The sequence below is a fragment of the Excalfactoria chinensis genome, chromosome 18 (assembly GCF_039878825.1).
Source record: "Excalfactoria chinensis isolate bCotChi1 chromosome 18, bCotChi1.hap2, whole genome shotgun sequence".
NCBI lineage: Eukaryota > Metazoa > Chordata > Aves > Galliformes > Phasianidae > Excalfactoria > Excalfactoria chinensis.
The window spans coordinates 402,469-422,156 of NC_092842.1; the positions used below are offsets into that span (position 1 = coordinate 402,469).

At 51.2% G+C, this 19,688-nt stretch overlaps 1 protein-coding gene across 10 annotated transcripts in view; it reads right to left on the reverse strand.

The window, feature by feature from the left end:
* Nucleotides 1–19,688, reverse strand: part of EXD3 (exonuclease 3'-5' domain containing 3) — a 176,371-nt gene that overhangs the window by 68,058 nt on the left and 88,625 nt on the right. For all 10 annotated transcript variants that reach the window (XR_011905549.1, XR_011905548.1, XM_072352860.1 and 7 more), the window contains exons 19-20: nt 16,302–16,355; nt 14,907–15,038 (exon numbers count right to left, since the gene is read on the reverse strand). Coding sequence is in view for 8 of the 10 variants with exons in the window: in XM_072352860.1 (XP_072208961.1) it covers nt 14,907–15,038; nt 16,302–16,355 (186 nt within the window). In the remaining 2 variants the exon portion in view is untranslated. The remainder of the gene's footprint in view (nt 1–14,906; nt 15,039–16,301; nt 16,356–19,688) is intronic.

The window sequence follows — 19,688 nt, forward strand, 5'->3', positions numbered from 1 at the left end:
ATGCTTTCTGAACTAGGCACTTGGTGCCATGGGAAAACAGCAATGGGGAAGGCCTATACAAAGATGCTTGTGACTGGGGGTGGGAGGGAAGATGGTGGGACAGGACTTTCTTCCATGGAAATGCTTTCTAAAAGCCTTTACCGAGCATCCCTGCGAACAGGACGCATCCACCCGGCACCCACCCCATCCTGCTGGATACCACAGCAGTAGCAATGAGAGCGCACTGTGTTCCACGGGCCACACATGAACAGCGTTAACATCTTCCAGCAGAGAGAAAGGCAGAGTCCAGGTGCACGCTGCACCACGGGGCGAATGGCCACCACCAGCAGGTCTGCCTGCAGCACGGCCCAGAGGCCGCTCATTCCTCCTGGGTGCCTTGGGAATGCATTTCCAAGAGAAGGAACAGATGCACTCACATGGCTGCTCCAAGCACATCGTCTGTTCTTTTTACACGCTCATTGCTGCAGAGAACAGACAACCAAAGCGGGTGCGTGCAGAGCAGTCCTGCATGCCCTGAGCTCGCCATGTGCACGCAGCAGAGCTTCTTCCATTCACATCTGCAACTGCAGCCTGATCTGGGGCTGCCAGTCCTGTGCAGGGCTAAACCCGAGGGCTGCAGTTCAAAGCTTTATTTAAAATACTCCCTAGTTGCAAAAGGACAAAGGATTTCTGACGCACGTTCTGATGTTATGTGCCTCCAAATGACCCATATTTGATATGAAGGAGAGTTAAGAGCTTCTATATTCAAACAGAAGGAAGGGGAAGAACCGTAGATTTGCAGCAAAGCATTGATATCAAATATTCCAGGGGGAAAAAAACAGCTCTTGGCCCAAAGGTTTGTGCAAGTTTCCAGCTGGAGATGGAACTTCAAAGCAGAGGCTCAAATCTCTGATGAGGGAGCGGGTCTGCTGGGAAACGTTTCATCACTGTCACTTGGACAAGCAACACACAAATAATCCCCTGCCAGAGGTCCTGTGCTCCTGGGAAGTGGCTGTTCTGCACTTTTATGTGCTTGAAAAACGTTACCTGGGCTCGAAGGACTTAACCTGAACGACATGTTTTACTTTAAACCTGAAATGAAAGCTTGCTGGCACAGATGGGAACCTTGTGAAGCTTATTTGAGAAGCTGGTCCACGTTCAGCCCCACCATCTATTTCTCCCCAACAAACTGCCCCCATGGAGCCCTCCAGCCCACCAGCACCAAGCAGCTCAGTGACAACTGTCTCGCTGCTCTTCCAACACTGAGACGCACAGGAGAGGGCAGGAGCTGAGCTTTACTTCACGCATTTCATGCTCAAATACTTTAGGAACAATCTCATTTGTATTGCACTGGAAAAAGCCCCATTCTGCCAGGCAGTGCTCAGAGCCACGGGCTGCGCTCAGCTCAGCACAGCTCTGTGCACCAGCAACCACACGGCACCGCCGGCCCTTCTCATGCAGCAGCTTCTGACTCAGCCCCGTCACAGCAGAGCAGAATCTGCCCGCAGTGCTGCAGCGTGGATCCCATGAAGGCAAACTGCGCACGACCTGCGGCACCCGCCGTGCTGTAACAAATGGCAGGTCGCACAGGAACGCTGCAAATTCACACGGCTTTTCTGCCTTTGGAGCCGGTTTCCTGACACAGGCTTTAAGAATGTGTTTCCTCTGCAGGCTCAACAAATGCCTGAGACGCGCTGGAGAGCCAAGGAGAACAGCTGCCTCCCTTCAGATTTGAACTACTTTCACCACCACCCCCAAAGCCAGGCGCAGGAGCGTTCTCATTGCTGGACAGGGCGAGTGTTTGTGCTGAAAGGAAAATGGAAATTGTTCTAAAGGAGATGCCAAATGAGCACAAGTGACCCGCGACCAGCAGCGCACAAGTTCTCTAGAGGAGATCTCAGGGCAGTTGGATGCCTCAGCAAATTTGCTCCGAGGCTGCCACGATGACAAACCTCCCCCTGCCCTCCCGCTATGATAAGCAGAACACAGTTGGCCTTCCTGAGCGTTTCTGATCAATTTTTGCTCTACCACCAGGGGGAAAAAAATGCAAACTGTCACCATCATAAAACTGCCAGATGGTAAATCACACCGAACCTCTGGGTGACAAACTTCTCCCCCATCGTCCCAGCTCTGCCAAGTGTATTTCAAACCTTGGCATTTACTTCTATCGAGCCTGAAGAATAATCCCGCTGAACTCAGGCATGGGTATTTCTTCAAATGGTGAGCGAGCAGACCTTCTGTGGAGCAGATGTCATTTTTACACTGGTCCGTATGCCACCATAAGGACCATTCAGGCACCAGGTCCTCCCATCTCTGCTCAGTGAGGACCAGTTTAGAGCCATTTCCCTTGCCATATCACTATACACCATACAACAACACAGGCTGCACAAAGAGAAACCCCCTTGGTGGCACCGACTACAACATAATATACAAGGCTAAGAAAGCTGCAAGCATCTCCAGGTAACTTCCAAGCTGAAATGAAGTCTGCATTCGAAGCAGGTTTCTGGCTCCCAGGGACAAACCCTTGAGGCCGCCCCACAGCAGCCTGCAAATGGGAAGGGTGCAGTGGCCCCAGGAGGAAAGCCAGTCCCCATTTGGTTTACCTGACTTGCAGCAAAGCAGCAAACGTCTTCTCCTCCAGCTTTTCCCCCTGTCTCATCTGTACTTTCTCATTACCTGTTGAGGGATGCTTTTATGGCAGCATCCATCAGCACCGCATCTGAGTGTGCTGCAGGAAGACATAAAGCCCCCAAAGGCCTAATTTGCTCCCCAGCTTTATCATTTTGCTTTTGAGTTTCAATTATTTGTATAAAAACAAGGCTGCAAAGCCATCAAGATTGTTGTAGCAGGCAACGAGCAAGGAAGAGAGCTGCTGCTACAAGCACATGCTTTTCTCTAATGGTAACTTGGAAAAGAATCACATTTCTCGTCCAAATGTGCTCTGCTCTGCAGTCCTCCATTAAGTGGAGAGTAAATCGTTTCCCATAAAGGCCCAAGGGCCCATGAAAGAGTCTAACAGAATCCGATTCCCTCTTTAACTTTCAGAACCCATTCATTTCCCCCTCTTTACAGCTGCCCTGGCTGGTAGTGGTTTCTGGAAGCACCCGTTGGCAGCAGAGCTGCTCCTGCCGGTGCAGCGCAGTGCGGTGCAGGTGGGAGCGGGGCTGATCCGCTGCGCTGGATGTGCGGCTCCGCAGGACTCCCTTGGCTGCAGTTCCTCCATCTCACAGCACCTCCAGAACATAACGTCACAAAATCAGTCCTTTTCCACCTCCCCCCATTCTTTTCTTTCTTTTTTCTTTTTTTTTTTTTTTTCCCACTGCTCATTTTATTTTACTGAGCTACTGCATACGGAGCCGAATCTTTATTTTGGCTCCTGTCCTCCTGCAATATCATTACCCTCGCGCAAAGGAAAAGCCCTCTGGAGATTTCCAATCCAAACAGGCCCTTGTTTTATCTACAACTATTTGAGTACATGACCTCAGATAACCCCGTGGCCAACTGCGTGCCAAATTCAAACTGCAGCCATGGGAACTTTAAACACAAGGATGGCTTTCCAGCTTCCCTCCGAAGGGAAGACGCCGGGCTCCTGGCTGCGCCGGGCTCTGCCATGGCAGCACAGCCCCGGGCAGAGGTGGCACTGCTGCCACCAAGCCAGCTCTGCGGCTGCACCCAGGGCACCGCTGCCCTCCTGGCCGTCCCCTCTGCCACCAGCCCCTCTGCATCCAGGGCACCGCGCTGGCTTCGGATTACTGAAAAGACAAACAGCTGCACTTGGGCCAACAGAGCGATATGTAAGGCTGTGTTTGGATTACTCCGGACAGGGGAGGTTTTTCATCTTCATTAGCCTGCTGCTCAGAGCCACATCCGCAGTTTCTCACTGGGTCAGAGCCTCCCGCTCTCCACTGCTGTTTATGAATCTAAGTAAATCAATTAATCTGGTATTTCGAATGAAGCTCAGGAGACTTCAGCAGCCGGAGTTGCACAGATGTTCCGTGCGTCTGGGCATCTCACTGTGCAAACACTGCAAAATAGCTGCTCGGAGAAGCCAAGAGCTCAGGAATCAGACCCAGTGATAAGCAGCTGTCAGTTCATGACGGCGCTATCGCAAATCCATTAGTGTGAAAGGGGAAAACGAATCCTAGAGCTGAATGCGAGCACAGAGGACAAAACCTCAAGCTCTAGAAATAGCGCAGGAATTTGGTCTTGACAGTCTCTGCATCAGTTTCTGACACCGTCACACTGAACATATGCCCACACGGCCTCACGTCGGGAACCAGCCCCACTGAGAAGGGCACAGCTCGGCGACCCCTCCTGCTGCTCTGCTTCTGCTCAGGGGTTGCTGTCCCCCTGCAGCAGCACAGCCGCAATGCTCTGCACTCATGGCCACGTGCAGGACTGCGTGCTGCCAGCACCCGAGGGCGCCCCAAGCAGAAACACATTGGTTTCTACAGGCACTTAAGTAGAGGCAGCTTTGGCACAGGGATGGAGGCAGAGTGCAGCCGTTCGGACAAGTGGGCATCGGCCCTGGGCACCGCAGCACAGAGCCAGGGAACCTTCAGCCCTGGGTAACTCTATGCTCACATGCATTATCCAGAGGCTTGTGCATTTCTAGGCTGGCCTCACTTGGATCTTCACCCCTCCTGACAAGATGAGTGAAGTCTCACAGCAGGAATTTCCATGAGGCCGCCCCAAGGCTTCGTGCATTTCCTCTGGTTCAGGTCTCAGCACTCTCAGTGTTCCCCTGCTTCATTTATACCCTCCTTGCTGCAGGGCATGCCAAGTAAATCATCCACTACCAGTTTCCTCTCTTCAGCAACACACATTACGTTTTTCATTCGGGCTAAATGAAGCTTCAACCATTCTGTGTAACAGCAGCTCACTTAAAGGCACAGAATCACTGAGAGACAGCGGCTGCCCCACCAGGGAAAAACCCAGAGATTATTTTAATACAAACCAGAAAGCATTAATTTTGATTATTTTAGAAAGGGAAAAGGCTTCACTGCATTTGGCAGCACCAGTGCAAGGAAAGAACCAATTCCAGCAGCCTCACCAGAATTCATCGGTGAATCTCTGAGAAGAGCCTTTCGCACTATGAATTAATGGGGACACTCAGCGTTGGCTGCTGCTGTGCCAGCCTGCACCGACCCAACGCTCCTGAGATTGCGGGCAGAATCTGGTCTGGGATGTGTTCCCAACTGGCCCTCGCTGCTCCTCGGGTGTTCTTCTGTCCCTCTGGAAAATAGCATGCAGGTGCCCGGCGCAGTCAGACACCATCCCCATCCCCACCTTTCTCCCATTAAAACCACTGTCTCACACTTTCCAAAGCCTTTCAGCCCAGGCTGTGCGCAGTGATGGAGCTGCGATGCCCCCGTTCACTGCAGGCAGTCGGACTGGATGGTCTTTAAGGTCCCTTCCAACTGAAACGACTCGTTCTGTAATTCTAGATTTTTCTGCTGCTTCCAAACAAGGGCATTTCCAATGCTGAAACGCAGTAACACCTCCACCAGCGGGTACTTTTTCCTCTGGAGGTTTAGCCTTTTTATTCCACGTCCTCTACTGACACAGCCATCCCTCCTCTGCTAAGCAACCGGCTCAGTACGCATGGATGAGTCTTTGCAACTGCAAAAACAAGCAGGCTGCTGCAGCTTAGGTAGGAGAATCTGACGGCGTGCATTCCTCCTGCGCTGGCCCCAGGGAAAGGACACCCTGCCACTGCCAAACCTGGGAGGTCTTTGAGAGTCTGGCAGGGCTCCCCCGGGAGGTCCGTCATTAGCCATTTAGAGCTGTCTACAGCGGAGGGCTGAATCGCAGCGCTCCACAAAGCCCCGCGGAGATATCTGTCAGGAAAGGCTCCCGGTACTGGCAGGGGCTGTTAACAGTAACAATGATGACAATATAGGGGGGATTTTCAGGGGTGGGGACTTCAAAGAAACCCTAAAGAGGTATTTTTCATTAAGAAATAAGAAAGCAGCCGAGTATTGCTTTTGGCACTGCAGCTGAATATGAATGATACCGCGCTAAGTCTCAGAGCAGCAGCAGCATAAATTGATGCCGATTTCAATATGCATGTGCTGCTGTCACGGCTGGGTTACACAGCGTCTGCAGTACCCGGGCAAGGCAGCAGCCCTCGGACCGTCCCTCGTGCTTACAGTGTGCTCAGTGCCATCAGCACCTGCCCAAAGCTGGGCCATGGCATCCCTCCGGGCAGCAGCACCCACAGTTGGGATGCACGGGGAGGTTCCATGGGGACCTTCCTGCTCCTGTTCCCAAATCTGTGGGGTGCTGGGCAGACAAGGAATGTGATGATGCAAAGAGATGGACATCACCAAACATTCCTGCTGCAGGAAGGCCTCCTCCTAGCGATGAGAACTTCCTAAGCACGCTGTTGCTTAACGCATGGGATGCCACGATGGGTCTGTGAAGCAGAGCAGCCAGGGCGCTGCAGACAGCCAGGCTGCACACCTGCAGCCCTTGTGGATACAGCCCACCGCCTGCAGGCCCTGCACCTCATCCCCTCCCCACAGCTCAGCCCCAACCACCTGCGTTCCTTTGAAGGGAACTCGCCTGGCTTTTCTCTTATGACAGCAGAACCCCAGAGGGATCCTACAGAGCCAGCGCAGAGAAAGTGCCCTCAGGGTTTGCAGAGTAGATTGACTTTCACACCTCGCTGGCCGCACAGAAGAAACCCAATCTAAACAGCGTAACTTTGCATAACCGATTATTTTCACTGGGGTAATCTGAGCTCTCCAGTAAATGCCACAAAATGCTGCTGATCCCAGGCAGCCCCGCTCCGGAGAAGGCAGCCAGGGTGAGCAGAGCCCAGGGATGGGCTCAATCCTGAGAGCAGGAGCTCAGCCCCGTGTCAGCTCAAAGGGACCCGTGATCACCATCAAGTGCCCAACTCACATACCTGCAGTGTGCAAGGTAAGCCAAGGGAAGCAAGCTAATTGGAGCTGTGAGCCAGGCTGCAGTGCAAGAAGTGCTTGGGCTTCACTTGATGTCTTTTTAACTTTCTTGTCTACTGTGTCCTACACATTCCGCGAGGCTTCAGCTTTCATGCTGACTCCCTGGTGACCTATTATCCTTGCACATCGATCACTCTGTCCTGTCACCAAGCAGCCATTCACATGACCCTGTTAGTAGGGAACCATGTTCCTCATCTGACTCCTCTGTCACCAGCTTCCTCTTCCCAACCACCAGCTCATTTCCTCCTGCGTGACCCAGCTCCACGATCTCCCCTTTTTTAAAGTCCATGAATTTACGCAGTTAAATTCAAAACTGAATAGCTGCAGACACTAGTGGTCTGTCCATGACAATTCACTGCTTTTGAGGTGAGGTCAATCATCTAAATCTGCTTCTCCAGAAAAAGCACAGTGACTCACAAGAACTGCGCCCTGAATGCTCTGCTCCCACCTGTGCTAAAACCCCTGAGCTGCTGTTCTCCCTCTGAGCTGCCACTGCCACTGCCAGGAAGGCAGAGTGTGTTGGGGTTCTATTTGTGCTGTAAGGAGACTGTTTTCCGGATCAGCACCCACCCAGGTACGCTCCCTACAAAGCCCTTGGTGCCATCAGATGGCTTCTATTGCTTTCCTGGGGGAATAATGAGATGAATGTACCCCGAGATTCTTATAAATGACTGAATCGAAACCAGCATCTGGCTGGGAAGCCTTTACAGGGATACTGCATGTGCTATAAGATGGCCCACATCAAAATGCTTCAAGAAGGGCTCCCGTCCACTACTATTCAATCTCCTTGACCGACAAGGTGAAAATAAAGCCCTGGAGGCTTTCTGGATGAGTTCAAATCAATCTACTTCACCCAAACCACTAATGAAGCTGGTTACTCCACTGTGAAAACAAGAACTTTGACATTATCTCACTTTTAAGGTATGAGATATCTCAAACCACAGGAACCATTAATTGTGCTGCTGGTCTACGTGTAGGATCGTTATCCTGAGAACCCAGCAGTACAAATATACAGCCGCTCACACACCAAGAGCTGGACACCCAATCCTCACCACGACACAAACAACGAGCATGATAAGGGCACCCATGTCAAAAAGGAGGAGAAACTCCACAGTGTATAAAACATGGGAATTCTGACTTCTTGACACAGTCAATACACTGAACTCTGACCTCAGGAGGCACAGGGGACTGGAAACCAACAGAACTTAAATTGGCTACAAATCTCTTGTTTTCTCATGACATTTGAGGGAAAACATGGGGACGGTTTCTTTGGGACGCTTGGGAGTTGTAGCTGTGTCAGTGCCTTCTCCAGAGTCCCGCACTCTCCCTGCAGTCACTCCATCACTGCCACCAGCTGACCTCCCATTGCTTCTTCCCATTGCTTCTTCCCATTGCTTCCCCCCATTGCTTCCTCCCATTGCTTCCTCCCAGTGCCACCAGCAGCACTGCTGACCGACGCACCTCCCGATCCATCCAAATCCACACGAGGAAGAAAACGTCTCACACAGAAGTGCAAGAAGGGGTGTTTGCTCTGTACTGCATCGTTCCTTCTATGCTAGCCTAAATACAAGTGCTGTTTTCACTGCCAATCCTTGTTTGCTTGTTCCACTTCTGCCAGCTAAAACCAGCATTATTTCACTGGTGTTGCCCTCCAGGAAAAAACAGACATTTGTACCTTTCTTGCACTTAGCACAGGAGAACAAGGCCGGTTCCCAGAACAAGGCTGATTTCCTCAAAAGAAAACACTCACTGTCAGCTGAGGTTTGACCTCTAATAGCTCGCCTGGCATCATCGTTTTGAGCAGCGTAAAACATAACACTGTGAAAAATTAACAGCTCGCTTCCCACTGAAGTTTAACATTCGCCTGCAGCTTTACAAGCAAAAAGAGGGAAAGGAAATAAATACACAGCCCCAAACCTCGGGTGCAGCCTCACATACGTCCACAAAAAGCCTGCAGACAAAGAGCTGTAAAGGAAATTTCACTGGAAATCAAACCTTTGCAGACACTGAGAAAGCAAGTCTGCAACACGAGACCGTCTTCCTTGAAGAAACACAGCTGATCTGCTGCATTCCCATATCTGACTTCCACTGGTCTGTGTAAAACATAAACTTTCACGCTAACCCTATGAAAACAGTCAACATGCGAGAGAGAGAGACAACAGTCTGCTCCTCGCTGCTGCAAGGGGAAAAAAGTCTCAGGCTGTCATTCTTCCCTTGCTGTGACCTTCATGCTCCGCTGAATTTCTGAAGATACTGAAATCTTGGCAGGGAAGTGTACAGTCTGTGGGAACCAGGCGCTGCTGTCCAGGCTCGCTGCAGAATTAGGCCCAGCCGAGCCTTGCTTTCAGGGGGCTCTGAGCTTTACACATGAGAACACAGAGCCAGGCAAGCCGCAGGCTGCGAGCTGTGCAGGACTCGTGCTGCTGCACTTGTGTGCTCTCTCAGGGGAGTGCAGGTTCCTCACCCTGCTTTGCACACAGCGGTCACCCCCTGCAACCTGCTCCGCACAGCCCCCTTCTACCATCAGCACAGCACGGCTACATCCATCCCTTCCCACCAAAGCTGTGTAATTCCTGGCAGTGAAGGCTGGGGGGCTGCTGGGTATCTGCAGGTTGGGGGCATGCGGGGTGAGCAGCTGGCCCTGCTGAGCCCACCCCGTCCTGCCCGCAATGCTGACTGCTTGCTGCAGCTCTCGCTATCAGTTATGAAGCCCCAGAGGTCAGCAAATGGAAATCTCAAGGCTCGCAAGGAGCACGGTTTGCTACGACAAATGATCACCAGCCCCGGAGCCGCCGGACGGCCGTCACGTAGAGCCTCTCCAAACAGAAAGAGCCGCATCCGTCTGAGTGCAGCGCTGCCGTCGCAGGGCTGGGCATTCACCACTGAGTGCTCACAGACAGACGGGCCCAGGGACAAGAACCTTTTGAGATCAATTCACTCCTTCAACAATGTCTGTAGAGGCAGAATAATACCAGCTGTGCTTCCCGGCCAGAATCTAAGCAGCGCAAGTCGTAGATTACATCTAAATTGCCAAGCCCAGGATAAACAAAAAGATTAAGAGGGCCTCACCCTTTGTGTTGAACAATCACACTCTGAACCAAGAAATCACAGCCCACGTTGTGGGTAGCACAGGGCTGATTTCGTTTCAGGTTAAGGGCTGGGGAGCAGCTCGCACATCTGGGGAGCCCACAGGTGCTGTTATCCACAGTTCTCCTGACCTGTAGGTGCTGACAAATCACATCCTAGGGATGAACCTTCTATGAAACCACAGTGGGTTTAGGAACCATATTCTCTTCCTCAGCATTCCCAGGCCTACAGAATGCAGTGCATGGAGTTCTTCACTCCGACGGCAACGCACCCCTTCCAAGGAGATGGGGCAGACAGGGAGCCAGCAGGGACAGCACGTTCTGCCAGCAAAGGGCACCTTGAAGCTGAAAGCAGGGATCTGAGCAGGGGCATTCTCCAAATTCCTTGAGCACACCTTGCTCCCATTTTGGCTGCAGATGCTTTTTGTCCTGAGCAGCTCCTGACACGAATCTCTCACTGTCTTTTAGGGCAGAAACAGTTTTTGAAATACGTAGCCTTTAAATTCTATTTCCCTGGTGCACGGGAAGCACAACTGTAACATTGAGAAGAATGAAATGACTGTTGTCCGGGCCAAGAAAGGTGACCACAAAGCAAAACTGCCCCGGACCCACTTCCACAGCATGACAGAGCAGGGAGATAGCTGCTGGCTCACAAGTTAGTGAGAAAGATGATGTCTGGGAGTTCTCATCATCATCTGGACCAACAGAGCAACCCACATAAAAGGAACAGAAAAGCCTGCTGATCAGATTGGTGTGACAGAGGCTCATGAGAGACGTGCACATTTTCAACCTAAACAACAGCTTGAGGGATCTATATTACTAATTATCGGCTAATATTGCCGGCGTTCCCAGGCTGGCTTCAAAGGTTCTCGCAAAGTGCCCCGAGCACCGAGTTCCTCATCTAATCATAAGGACTCGCTCTTTGTCCCTGCTAGACGGATTGCTCCGTATGAGGCGCGCTGCGTAAATCAGTTTGCACATGATGAGCTTTGCAGCACTGAAATTCGTTACCTTAACCACAAAAAACAGCAACCTTTGCTGTAACTGTTATAACACTTTTGCACCTCGTTTGAAAAAAATAAATGGTGGTTTCCTCTCCCCCCCCCATTCCACCTACTCCTGATCCCATGCAAACACCTCCCCAAAGCTCTCCAAAGGGACGGGGCGAGCGGCTGCGGAACTGAAAGAGCAGGGAAGGGGGAGAGAGAAAACATATCAGATCTCCGGACAATGAACTAAAGCAGTTATCTCTCACATCCTGCGGGCTGAGGTCATAAGTTAAACAGGACATCAGAACAGGTGATGTCATTTGCTTATTTAGGATCAGAGCGTTCAGCGAAGTGAAAGAGACGAACCTGTTTGAATTTGCAGATAACTGGATAACAAACACAGGGCTGCCCAGCTGCCGAAACGGCACTTGGAGCCTGAAGTGTTTTGTTCCCCACACACTTGTTTTTGCAGGGGATACAACAGCAATCATTTCTGCTTGCAGGAAAGCCTCCAAACCTCATGGAGGTGCAAACCCCACTGCACTGTAGGTGCAGATCCCATTGCATTGGGCATCATCGCTTGGAGCGGCCCCTGCACTGGAGTAGGAGCAGCCGTAGGGTCAGCACTAAGGCAACCCTGCTGCTCCCATGCCCAGGGTAGGGGATGAGCTCAGTGCTCAGGTAGGTAGCTGCTACACGCTCAAGCTGATGGGGAGGCAGACGGGCCGCCCTGGCTCAGAATCTCCCTTTGGCGCCGTGAACCAGCAAGGCCTGGAGCAGTTATAAACCTTTAACCACGGGCTCTTCTGTACCAGGAAGGATTTATCGGCCTGTCCAACACTGCACGCACTGCTTTCTCCTTGAACCTCCGTGACAAACGCTGGTGATATAAAGAATTACAGCCAACAACTCACACTGTTTATTGCTCCTGCGATAAACAGTTCTAACCTGATTTCAGCCTGCACGGAGCAGCACTGCTCACTGCTCCCAGCCCTTCCACATCCGTGCTGTTCTTGCAGAAATGCTGCCTCAGTGGCACCGGCAGCCGGAGCTGTGCCAAACCTCAGCCCAAGGAAACAAGTCCTTCGGTGGCTGCGGCTCACTGTGAGGTGGGGCAGCAAACAGAGGCACTGCCCAAATTCGGGCTCAGCAGATGCAGCCTGCCCCACTCGGCGAGGCAGCACAGAAAGCAAGATGGAAGAAGGAGAGTCCGTGATGCGGGCCATGTCTGCAGACAGCACGTTTGTTTCCCAGAGCCTGAGCACAGACAGAGCGGTGAGAGCGCCAGACGTCAAACCCAGGTAAAAGAACCCAGCTGTCCCGTCTGCACCCAAAACACAGCCGTCCTCGTGGACACCTTCGTTAGCAAACACTGATCCTTTCTCAAAAGCAGGATGCTGAGAACCTCCTCTGTGCCGCCAAGGGCCCTGCTGGTGCCACCTCTGCTCCTGGAGCTTTTGAGCAGAGCACTCGTGTTGAGGATGGCAGAGGTGGTGGGAAGCACAAGGGTAAACTTCTCCTTGCACTTGCTGAGAGAAGTCAGATGCAGGTAACTGGCATTTGGCATCGTGCTAGCAGAACATGGTGGTGTTCTGGCAGAGTCACAAAGCCGTTCTGCTCTCTGTATCTGCAGAATGGACATCATCCATCCCCACGGAGGGACCTGACACAGGAAATGTATTTTACAGCAATCCTGGCTACAGCTTTGAATTGAGACCTATTTTTACCATCCGCTCTGCACTACGTGCACTAATTGTTACAGTGATAACATTTGCTGACATATTCACTCCAATCATTTGCAGGAGAAGCTCAAGAGACAAAACAAGCCCTTGCTCCACGAGACAGAGAGAGGCAGGATGCTACATTGCTTCCTGTGACACATGCAAACCCTTATCTATGTGAGGTGACTGCAGCTGTTAATGGACCTCCAGCACTGGTGAGCAGAGCTGTGCTACCCCTTGGCCATGAGCCTTGGCCCGGGCACCTCGTGCTCGTTGCTCCTGCAAGGCAGTCCTGCTCGCTGCCCTCCCCTGCTCCAGGGCCAGCCCCAGGTCCCAGTCAGCCATTAGCAATGCACATCTCTGCGAGGAGGTGGCAGAACTCAAGCCCTGAGGTCTGTAACCTGGTTAGAGACCAGAACAGGGACGGTGGGGGAGGAACAGGAGCCCCTGTCCTCATTTTAAAAAGCAGAAATCTGCCATTTTTTCAGGCAGCAATTAGGCAGCAGCGCCCTGATCCCGCTCAGCCCCCTGACCCCAGCTCTCCCCGCACACTGCACAGGGCTGGTGTCTGCATGGAGACAGCTGTGCACCACAGGACTCACCCCCAGGGCAACAGCATCATGGCAATGAAACCTGCACGGTCTGCAGAGGACAGCTGAACAAAATCAGCCCTGAAACGCCAAAGCCTTAAATGCAGGCAAATACATGATTCAGAACACAGCGCAGTTTGACAAATAATAGCATCTTCCCATGCCTAGCAGTATAAAACATGCAGCTGTTCTACCATCACAATTTACAAGGAAGGCATTTCTCCGGGAAGTAAGAGAACACTCCGTATATACTCCTCGCCAGATTGATTACCCCTATTTATACTGTAAACTAAGACAGCACGTACTGAAAATGCTGCACAGTTAAGCGGTTCCAGACTCCAGACCATGCACAAGGGGTTGGATTCAGGCTGGATGCTGCGCAGCCTTCTGCGTTTATTACAGACATCGCAGCCTTCTGCAGCGGATTTTTGTGGCACTTCAGCAACCCCCAGGAGGAGCACTCACACGTCACGGGAGCTCAGAGTCAAGGAGTCCACACACTAAACAGCAAAAAAGCCAGCAGGTCTCTATGTAACAACTGAGATCTGTTCCCGGAGCAATAAAACCACACGACTGCATGCACTGTCTGACATCTGAGCACACACATTTATCTTGCAGCAGGATCAGCCCATCAGCCCACGTTGTGTTGATCCCATCTACGTGCTGGTCCATCATTCTCATCTTACAGACAACCTGCACAGGTGGACAACTCTCACTTTTGCTGCAGGGTACAGATATGGTTTCAGTGACCAGCACCAGGTCCGTGCAGAGTTCTACATAGTGCTCTCTGCCCGGGAGTCACTGCTGCTCCTACAGAACACGTGCACTGCACTGGACCAGGAGACCCTGCTGGTGTGACCGAGAGGCACGGAGCCAGGAATTACTGGCTTATTTACTCCTAGCAGAGAGCTTTGCAGATGCTTCTTTTTCTCTCTCTGAATGCTTATAAGGTGAGAGATGGGGAGGTCGCGATTTGGTTTACACTACAGGTTTTGAAGGGATGGGTTGCAGCGTGTTACTGTAACAAATACAAGAGGGAAACTGGAAGGGATGGAGATTTGAGCGAACAATTAAAATTTCTTAAAAACAACCTGCAGATATTCGGTGCCAAACGCAATCTGGAGTCATCAACTAGCATGGACATGAATTAACCTAATCGCTTCTGAAATAAAATGGCCCCAAAAAGTCCTTCTATTAAAGTAATTAAGTGTTATCAGGATCACAGAGCCATAATTAAACACGGTTTATAATTAAAACAGCGTGTGTCCAAGACAGAGAACACGGGAACAAAGAGAACGTAACAGTGACGGCCAATGGCAGAACGCATGCCAAGCACCGAGAATTGGAAAGGCAAAGCAGCAGCCTGCAGCGAGTTGCAGGTGCGGTGCCTCTGCTCTCCTGACCTCACAGCACCTCTGCTGGACGTCAGCGGGCTCAAAACTCACAGCTCTGCACAGCGTTACCAAAGTTTAAGCAGCAGCCTTGGGAACCAGCAGCCACGAGTGCAACCCCCCCCCGTGCAGAGGCAGCGCCCGCTGGGTGACACGGCCACGATGGGCAGCACCCGACATACCTGGCAGCGGCTGAAGATGTCGGCCAGCGTCACGCGAACGTTGAAGTGCTGCAGCACCTGCAGCGCCTGCTCCTTCGCCTTCCCGGAGCAGTTCACCGAGAAGCACCTTCCTTCCCCGACCTGGGACTGCAGCTGCAGACACAAGGCACACACCAAAAGAAATGAGGCGCTCCGTGCATCCCCATCTCTTGGGGCTTTTGTTTCCTCATAGGCTCAGTTTGGTTTTAATTACAAATGACATTGGAAGCTGAGTTTGATCACACGTGAAACGGGGCTGGATCACACTGGGAAGTGCTCAGACACTTCTTTATGAGCATGATGAGCGCTGACAGCAGGCTGGGCTCAGCCACGTCTTACACATGTGTAAAGGAGCCCAGCAGAGCCATCCTGTCTGAGTGCAGGGCACACAAAGGCAAGGAGCAAAGGGACCAGATGCTTCCCAGGGCAGGCCTGTACACTGCAAAACAGCTACTTTCCTTTTGCAATTCCTACTCGGAAACTGAAGTTGGCCAAGTAAGATCATGCTGGACTCTGAATTACCTGCTGCATCAGGCCAGAAGCCTGCAGCACAGCACAGCTGCAATCAGCTCTCAGCATCGTGTCTTGGGGGGAGCACTCAGCTTCTGTCTAGGAAATTAACCACCTAAGCCCTGCAAATACTCTGAGTAACTGTCAGAGTAGTTGGGAACTCTTCTATCAGTAGTTTGCAGCAAAAAAAGCCCTGTGCCCTGGCTCACGTGTGTAATAACAGAGCAGTTTCCAAATGAATGTTTGAGTAATAACAAACCACAACAGACCTGCAGCAGGCAGGTAACCAATGACAGGTCTGATATATTCCCATCGATGCTGTTTGGAAGTGTCTCATGGAGGGCTCTGAACATCAAGGCTGGGTTTGGCTTTCTTGGTTTCTATTCTGTGTGTGTGTGTATCTATAGAAACAAAAAGCCTTCACAGCCTCCACCAGGACTCATACTTGGTGGCTTCCATTCTCTCCCTTCCAAACCAGAAGAAAAGTCTCTAAGTGTTGAAACTGTCAGTGAGGAGCCAGGCAGTAAAAAGAACCTCTGTGATAAAAGGCATGGAACGGAGCTGCCTTTCACCTGTCAGGGGGCCAAACAGAAACACCTCGTTCTGAGATTGCTGGGTTTGGCTTTTTATCTTTGTAGTCTCCTAATGGAGGTCAGCTGCACTCCCCTCCCATGCTGTGCTGTGTCTAGAAGACTTCTCAGCCCAACCTTTGGCCATTCAGCAAGCTTCACAGGACCCTGTACAGAGTTCTTAGTGCAGGAAACATCAGCTGCTTCCTCATCAGACTGCTCCTCTCCCCCACTCTGCTCATCCCACATCGTGCAACAGCACAACACCATAGGAATGCCCAAAGCTCTGAACACTTACAGTCTGATATGGGAGTCCAGAGGTTAAAATGACCCTTCCCTCCTGTCTGGCAATCTGAAAAAAAAAAACACAACAGTACAAATCATAAGGAATGTGGACTGAAGCTGATACTGGACTCAGTCAAAACAGAGAGTACAACCAACTGGTGACGTGGGCTCTTTCTCTGCACGTGGCCGTGCAGCCGGCCAAGAGGATCTGGGTTCGGTCCAGCGAGATGCTTCTGACAACAGCAGCTTCAGGTACAGATTGCTCAGTGCACATCCCCTCCCTGCCAGCCCCTGCCTGTCTCACATGTGCTGGAACAGCTACTTGTCCATCTGCATTGCAGATGGTGCAGGGAACGGATCCACCTTGAAATAATCCAACCAAAACGGTTTTCTCTCTTTTTTTCCCTTATTGCCTTCACCACTCCTGTTCCCTCGGTGTGGCTCACAAAGAAGCAATCAGTTCTGCTCCCATAGAAATACACAGGTGAGAAAGACAGTCCCTGCAGGCAATCCCAACAAAAACACCACAATCCCACTGTACACATCGGTGATCCTCACAGACATCCACAGAACTGCACTCACTGCACCCCTCAGAGATAGGATGGTGCTGTTCTCCCAGCAGCCCGTGGGCAGACATACAAAACTCCGCATCCTATTGAGGCCATCAAGAACATCCCCGTGAGAGCTCGTCCCTCCCTGGTTGCAATGCTGTGCTTTTCTCAGAGGCCTGGTCCTTCAGGGGCAAGATCTGCACTGAATGGCCAGGGATCTCATTGTCCACACTCGCAACCTTGGCAATAGAGTAAGAGGAAGGTTCAGATGGTTCAGTGCCAAGAACTGGAACTGCAGTTCTTCACAGAGATGAAAGTGCATCTGATCCTTGTATGATGAACGACATCGCCCCCTCCCACCCCTTCATCCTCTCCTCTAACGGAGGAATCATTTCACCTCCATAGGAGCAGAAGGGTTCCCATGTGAACCAGCGCTTCTGCTCTGCTGGTGCTGACAAGAGCTTGGCCCTTGGAGGTAGGCACGAGGTCTTCTCTCCTCTGGCTCCCATTCTGCTGGAATTCTCGTGTTTTTACTATTTCCAGATGTGTGTCACGGAGGTCTCCCTTCTGGATCTGCCTCAGAAGCTCTCTCTGGATCACCGTGTAACCCTGGCAGAGAGATGCCTTGGGGATCTGAGCCTTGATGCACTTCCCAGGCAGTCTGACAGCACCGAGTACAGCCAGGGAACACCAACAAATAACAGGCTGAGGTTTTACAAACTGCCCTTGGACAGCTCATCTCTTAAGAGCCACCTGACCCACAGCAACACGAAACCAGGGCGAGAATGCTCCCAAGGCACGAACTCTCCTTGCAGTAAAAGCAGCAACCATTTTGTTCCCATCCTGACCTTTCAGGTAGCCTCTTTACTCCTTTCTTCTATGAAGTCACTGCATTGGCTGCTGATTCTGCACTGAGAAGGCAATTGGCAACAACTTCTAAAGCATCTTCCTACAGGCAAAATTGCTGTATTTCTTTCAAAATCAACCCTCTCTCACACGTAAAGGAAAAAATCCTCTAGGAACAGGAACCTTGGAGCAGAGACAGCCCTTGCCGCACACAGCGCTGCTACAAGCAGCCCAGCTTACAGAACGGCCCTGCCGACAAATCGCCCTCAAGGCACGTCAGCAAGAGAAGTCCAGTAAGAAGAAGGCAGAACTCCAGCACAGTGATTCGCCAACACGGGAAGGGAGATACGAAATTCCTTCAGAGCCGTGTGTGCTTCAGGATAATCTGAGGATTTCACAGCTGAACGCTCCACTCTGACTTCCTGCATCCAGGGTTAATTAGTTCAAGCTTGATAAATCCCCTTATCTTAATGGCTCTGCAGAGATCAGCAAAGAACACCAAATAAAAAGGAGAACAGCAGTGACTCTTCCAGCATGTTTTTCTGCTTCTGGAACAATCAGTGGGAGAAGGCAGAGCCAGAAAATGCACGTGAGAGCAGATCTGACTGCGACCCACAGAAGGTGCAGGATGGAGGAAGGAGCACAATTTCTTCTCTTCCCCTGAAAGAAATAATGACATTCAGCACTGGGACCGTCTGGGAGCTGGATGCCTGCAGCCACCGACAGAAGAGCAGGAGGATGTGAGCTGTGTGCTGGGGTCTGTGTCAGGGGCTGTGCCAGGAGCTGCAGAAAGGGCACTGGGCTCGGTTTCACCATCCAGGCAGGTCCAAAAGTAAGGCTTCCTATGGATTATCATGGAAGATACAGCAGATACAAAGAGCGCAATAACACCACTTGACACAGCAAATTCTCAGCTACAAAATCTATTTCCTGACAACCACCATTAGCTCCATGTTCTCACCAGAAGTGAACAAGAGCCTGTATGCCACACTTAGAGAATCATGTGCCAGTGAAGCATGTGGAGGTGACCCACTGCCACTGCCTTGAAACGCCGCACCCAGCCCCCACTGTGCTCACATCCACTGTTTGGTTTCCATCACTGCTCACAAGCTCAGATGAATGTCAGTGGGTGCCACTTATTTCCACGTGGAGGAACTCAATTCCACACCTTTGCTCCACGTGCACTTCTATGTTAGACAACAGTTTTTCAGAGTATCCCTCTGCTCAGTTATGAGAACAACACGGAGCAGATGTCAGGCTGTTCAGCAGCTTTGGTGCAAGGAGATGTGCTACATGGCTGATAAATCTTTCATGAAATGACTTCAATGAGGAACAAAGACCAGCCCCATGCACACTTGTGTTCCCTGCAGCACTACTTAGAGACCGTGCAGGACAATACCCAAACTGCCTGTCCTGTGTTTGGTGACCAGGACCCAAGCTTATATCCTGGCCTTTGCAAAAACATTTGCTGCTTTTTGAGCATACAGTGGTCAACACGCACCATTTATTAACCCAAGACTGCTAGATATAAAGCAGGATGGGAGGAGCCTGTTTTTATCTTTGATTATCCAAGCACAGATCAAAGGCTCTACAGTACGGTAACACTCCAAGGGCTTTTGATAGTGACAGGATGTTTGTGTGGTCACCATAGAGAAAGCAATGTAAAACATCCTGTCCGTAGCACGATAAGGTATCAGGATGAGAAGCGGAGACGGGGCTCTGGGGGCAGGCAGTGAGAACCAGTTTGTTTAAACTTGTGCAGTTTTGGCAGAGACAAGATATTAATTATTTGTGCAGAAGTTAGAGCTTGCCCAGCATTCAGGCCAAGAGACGTCTGAAGAGGAAACATCCTGTGCACCAGGCCGGGTGATCAGCACACATTTGATAGCAGCACACTGTGTGGGCTGGATATCTCCATTTCTGGCACAGTAGAAATATGCCTGACATGAAGAAGGCGTCTCTGCTCTGAAAGGCAGAGGGTCAAAGTAGTTACGGGAGTCCAG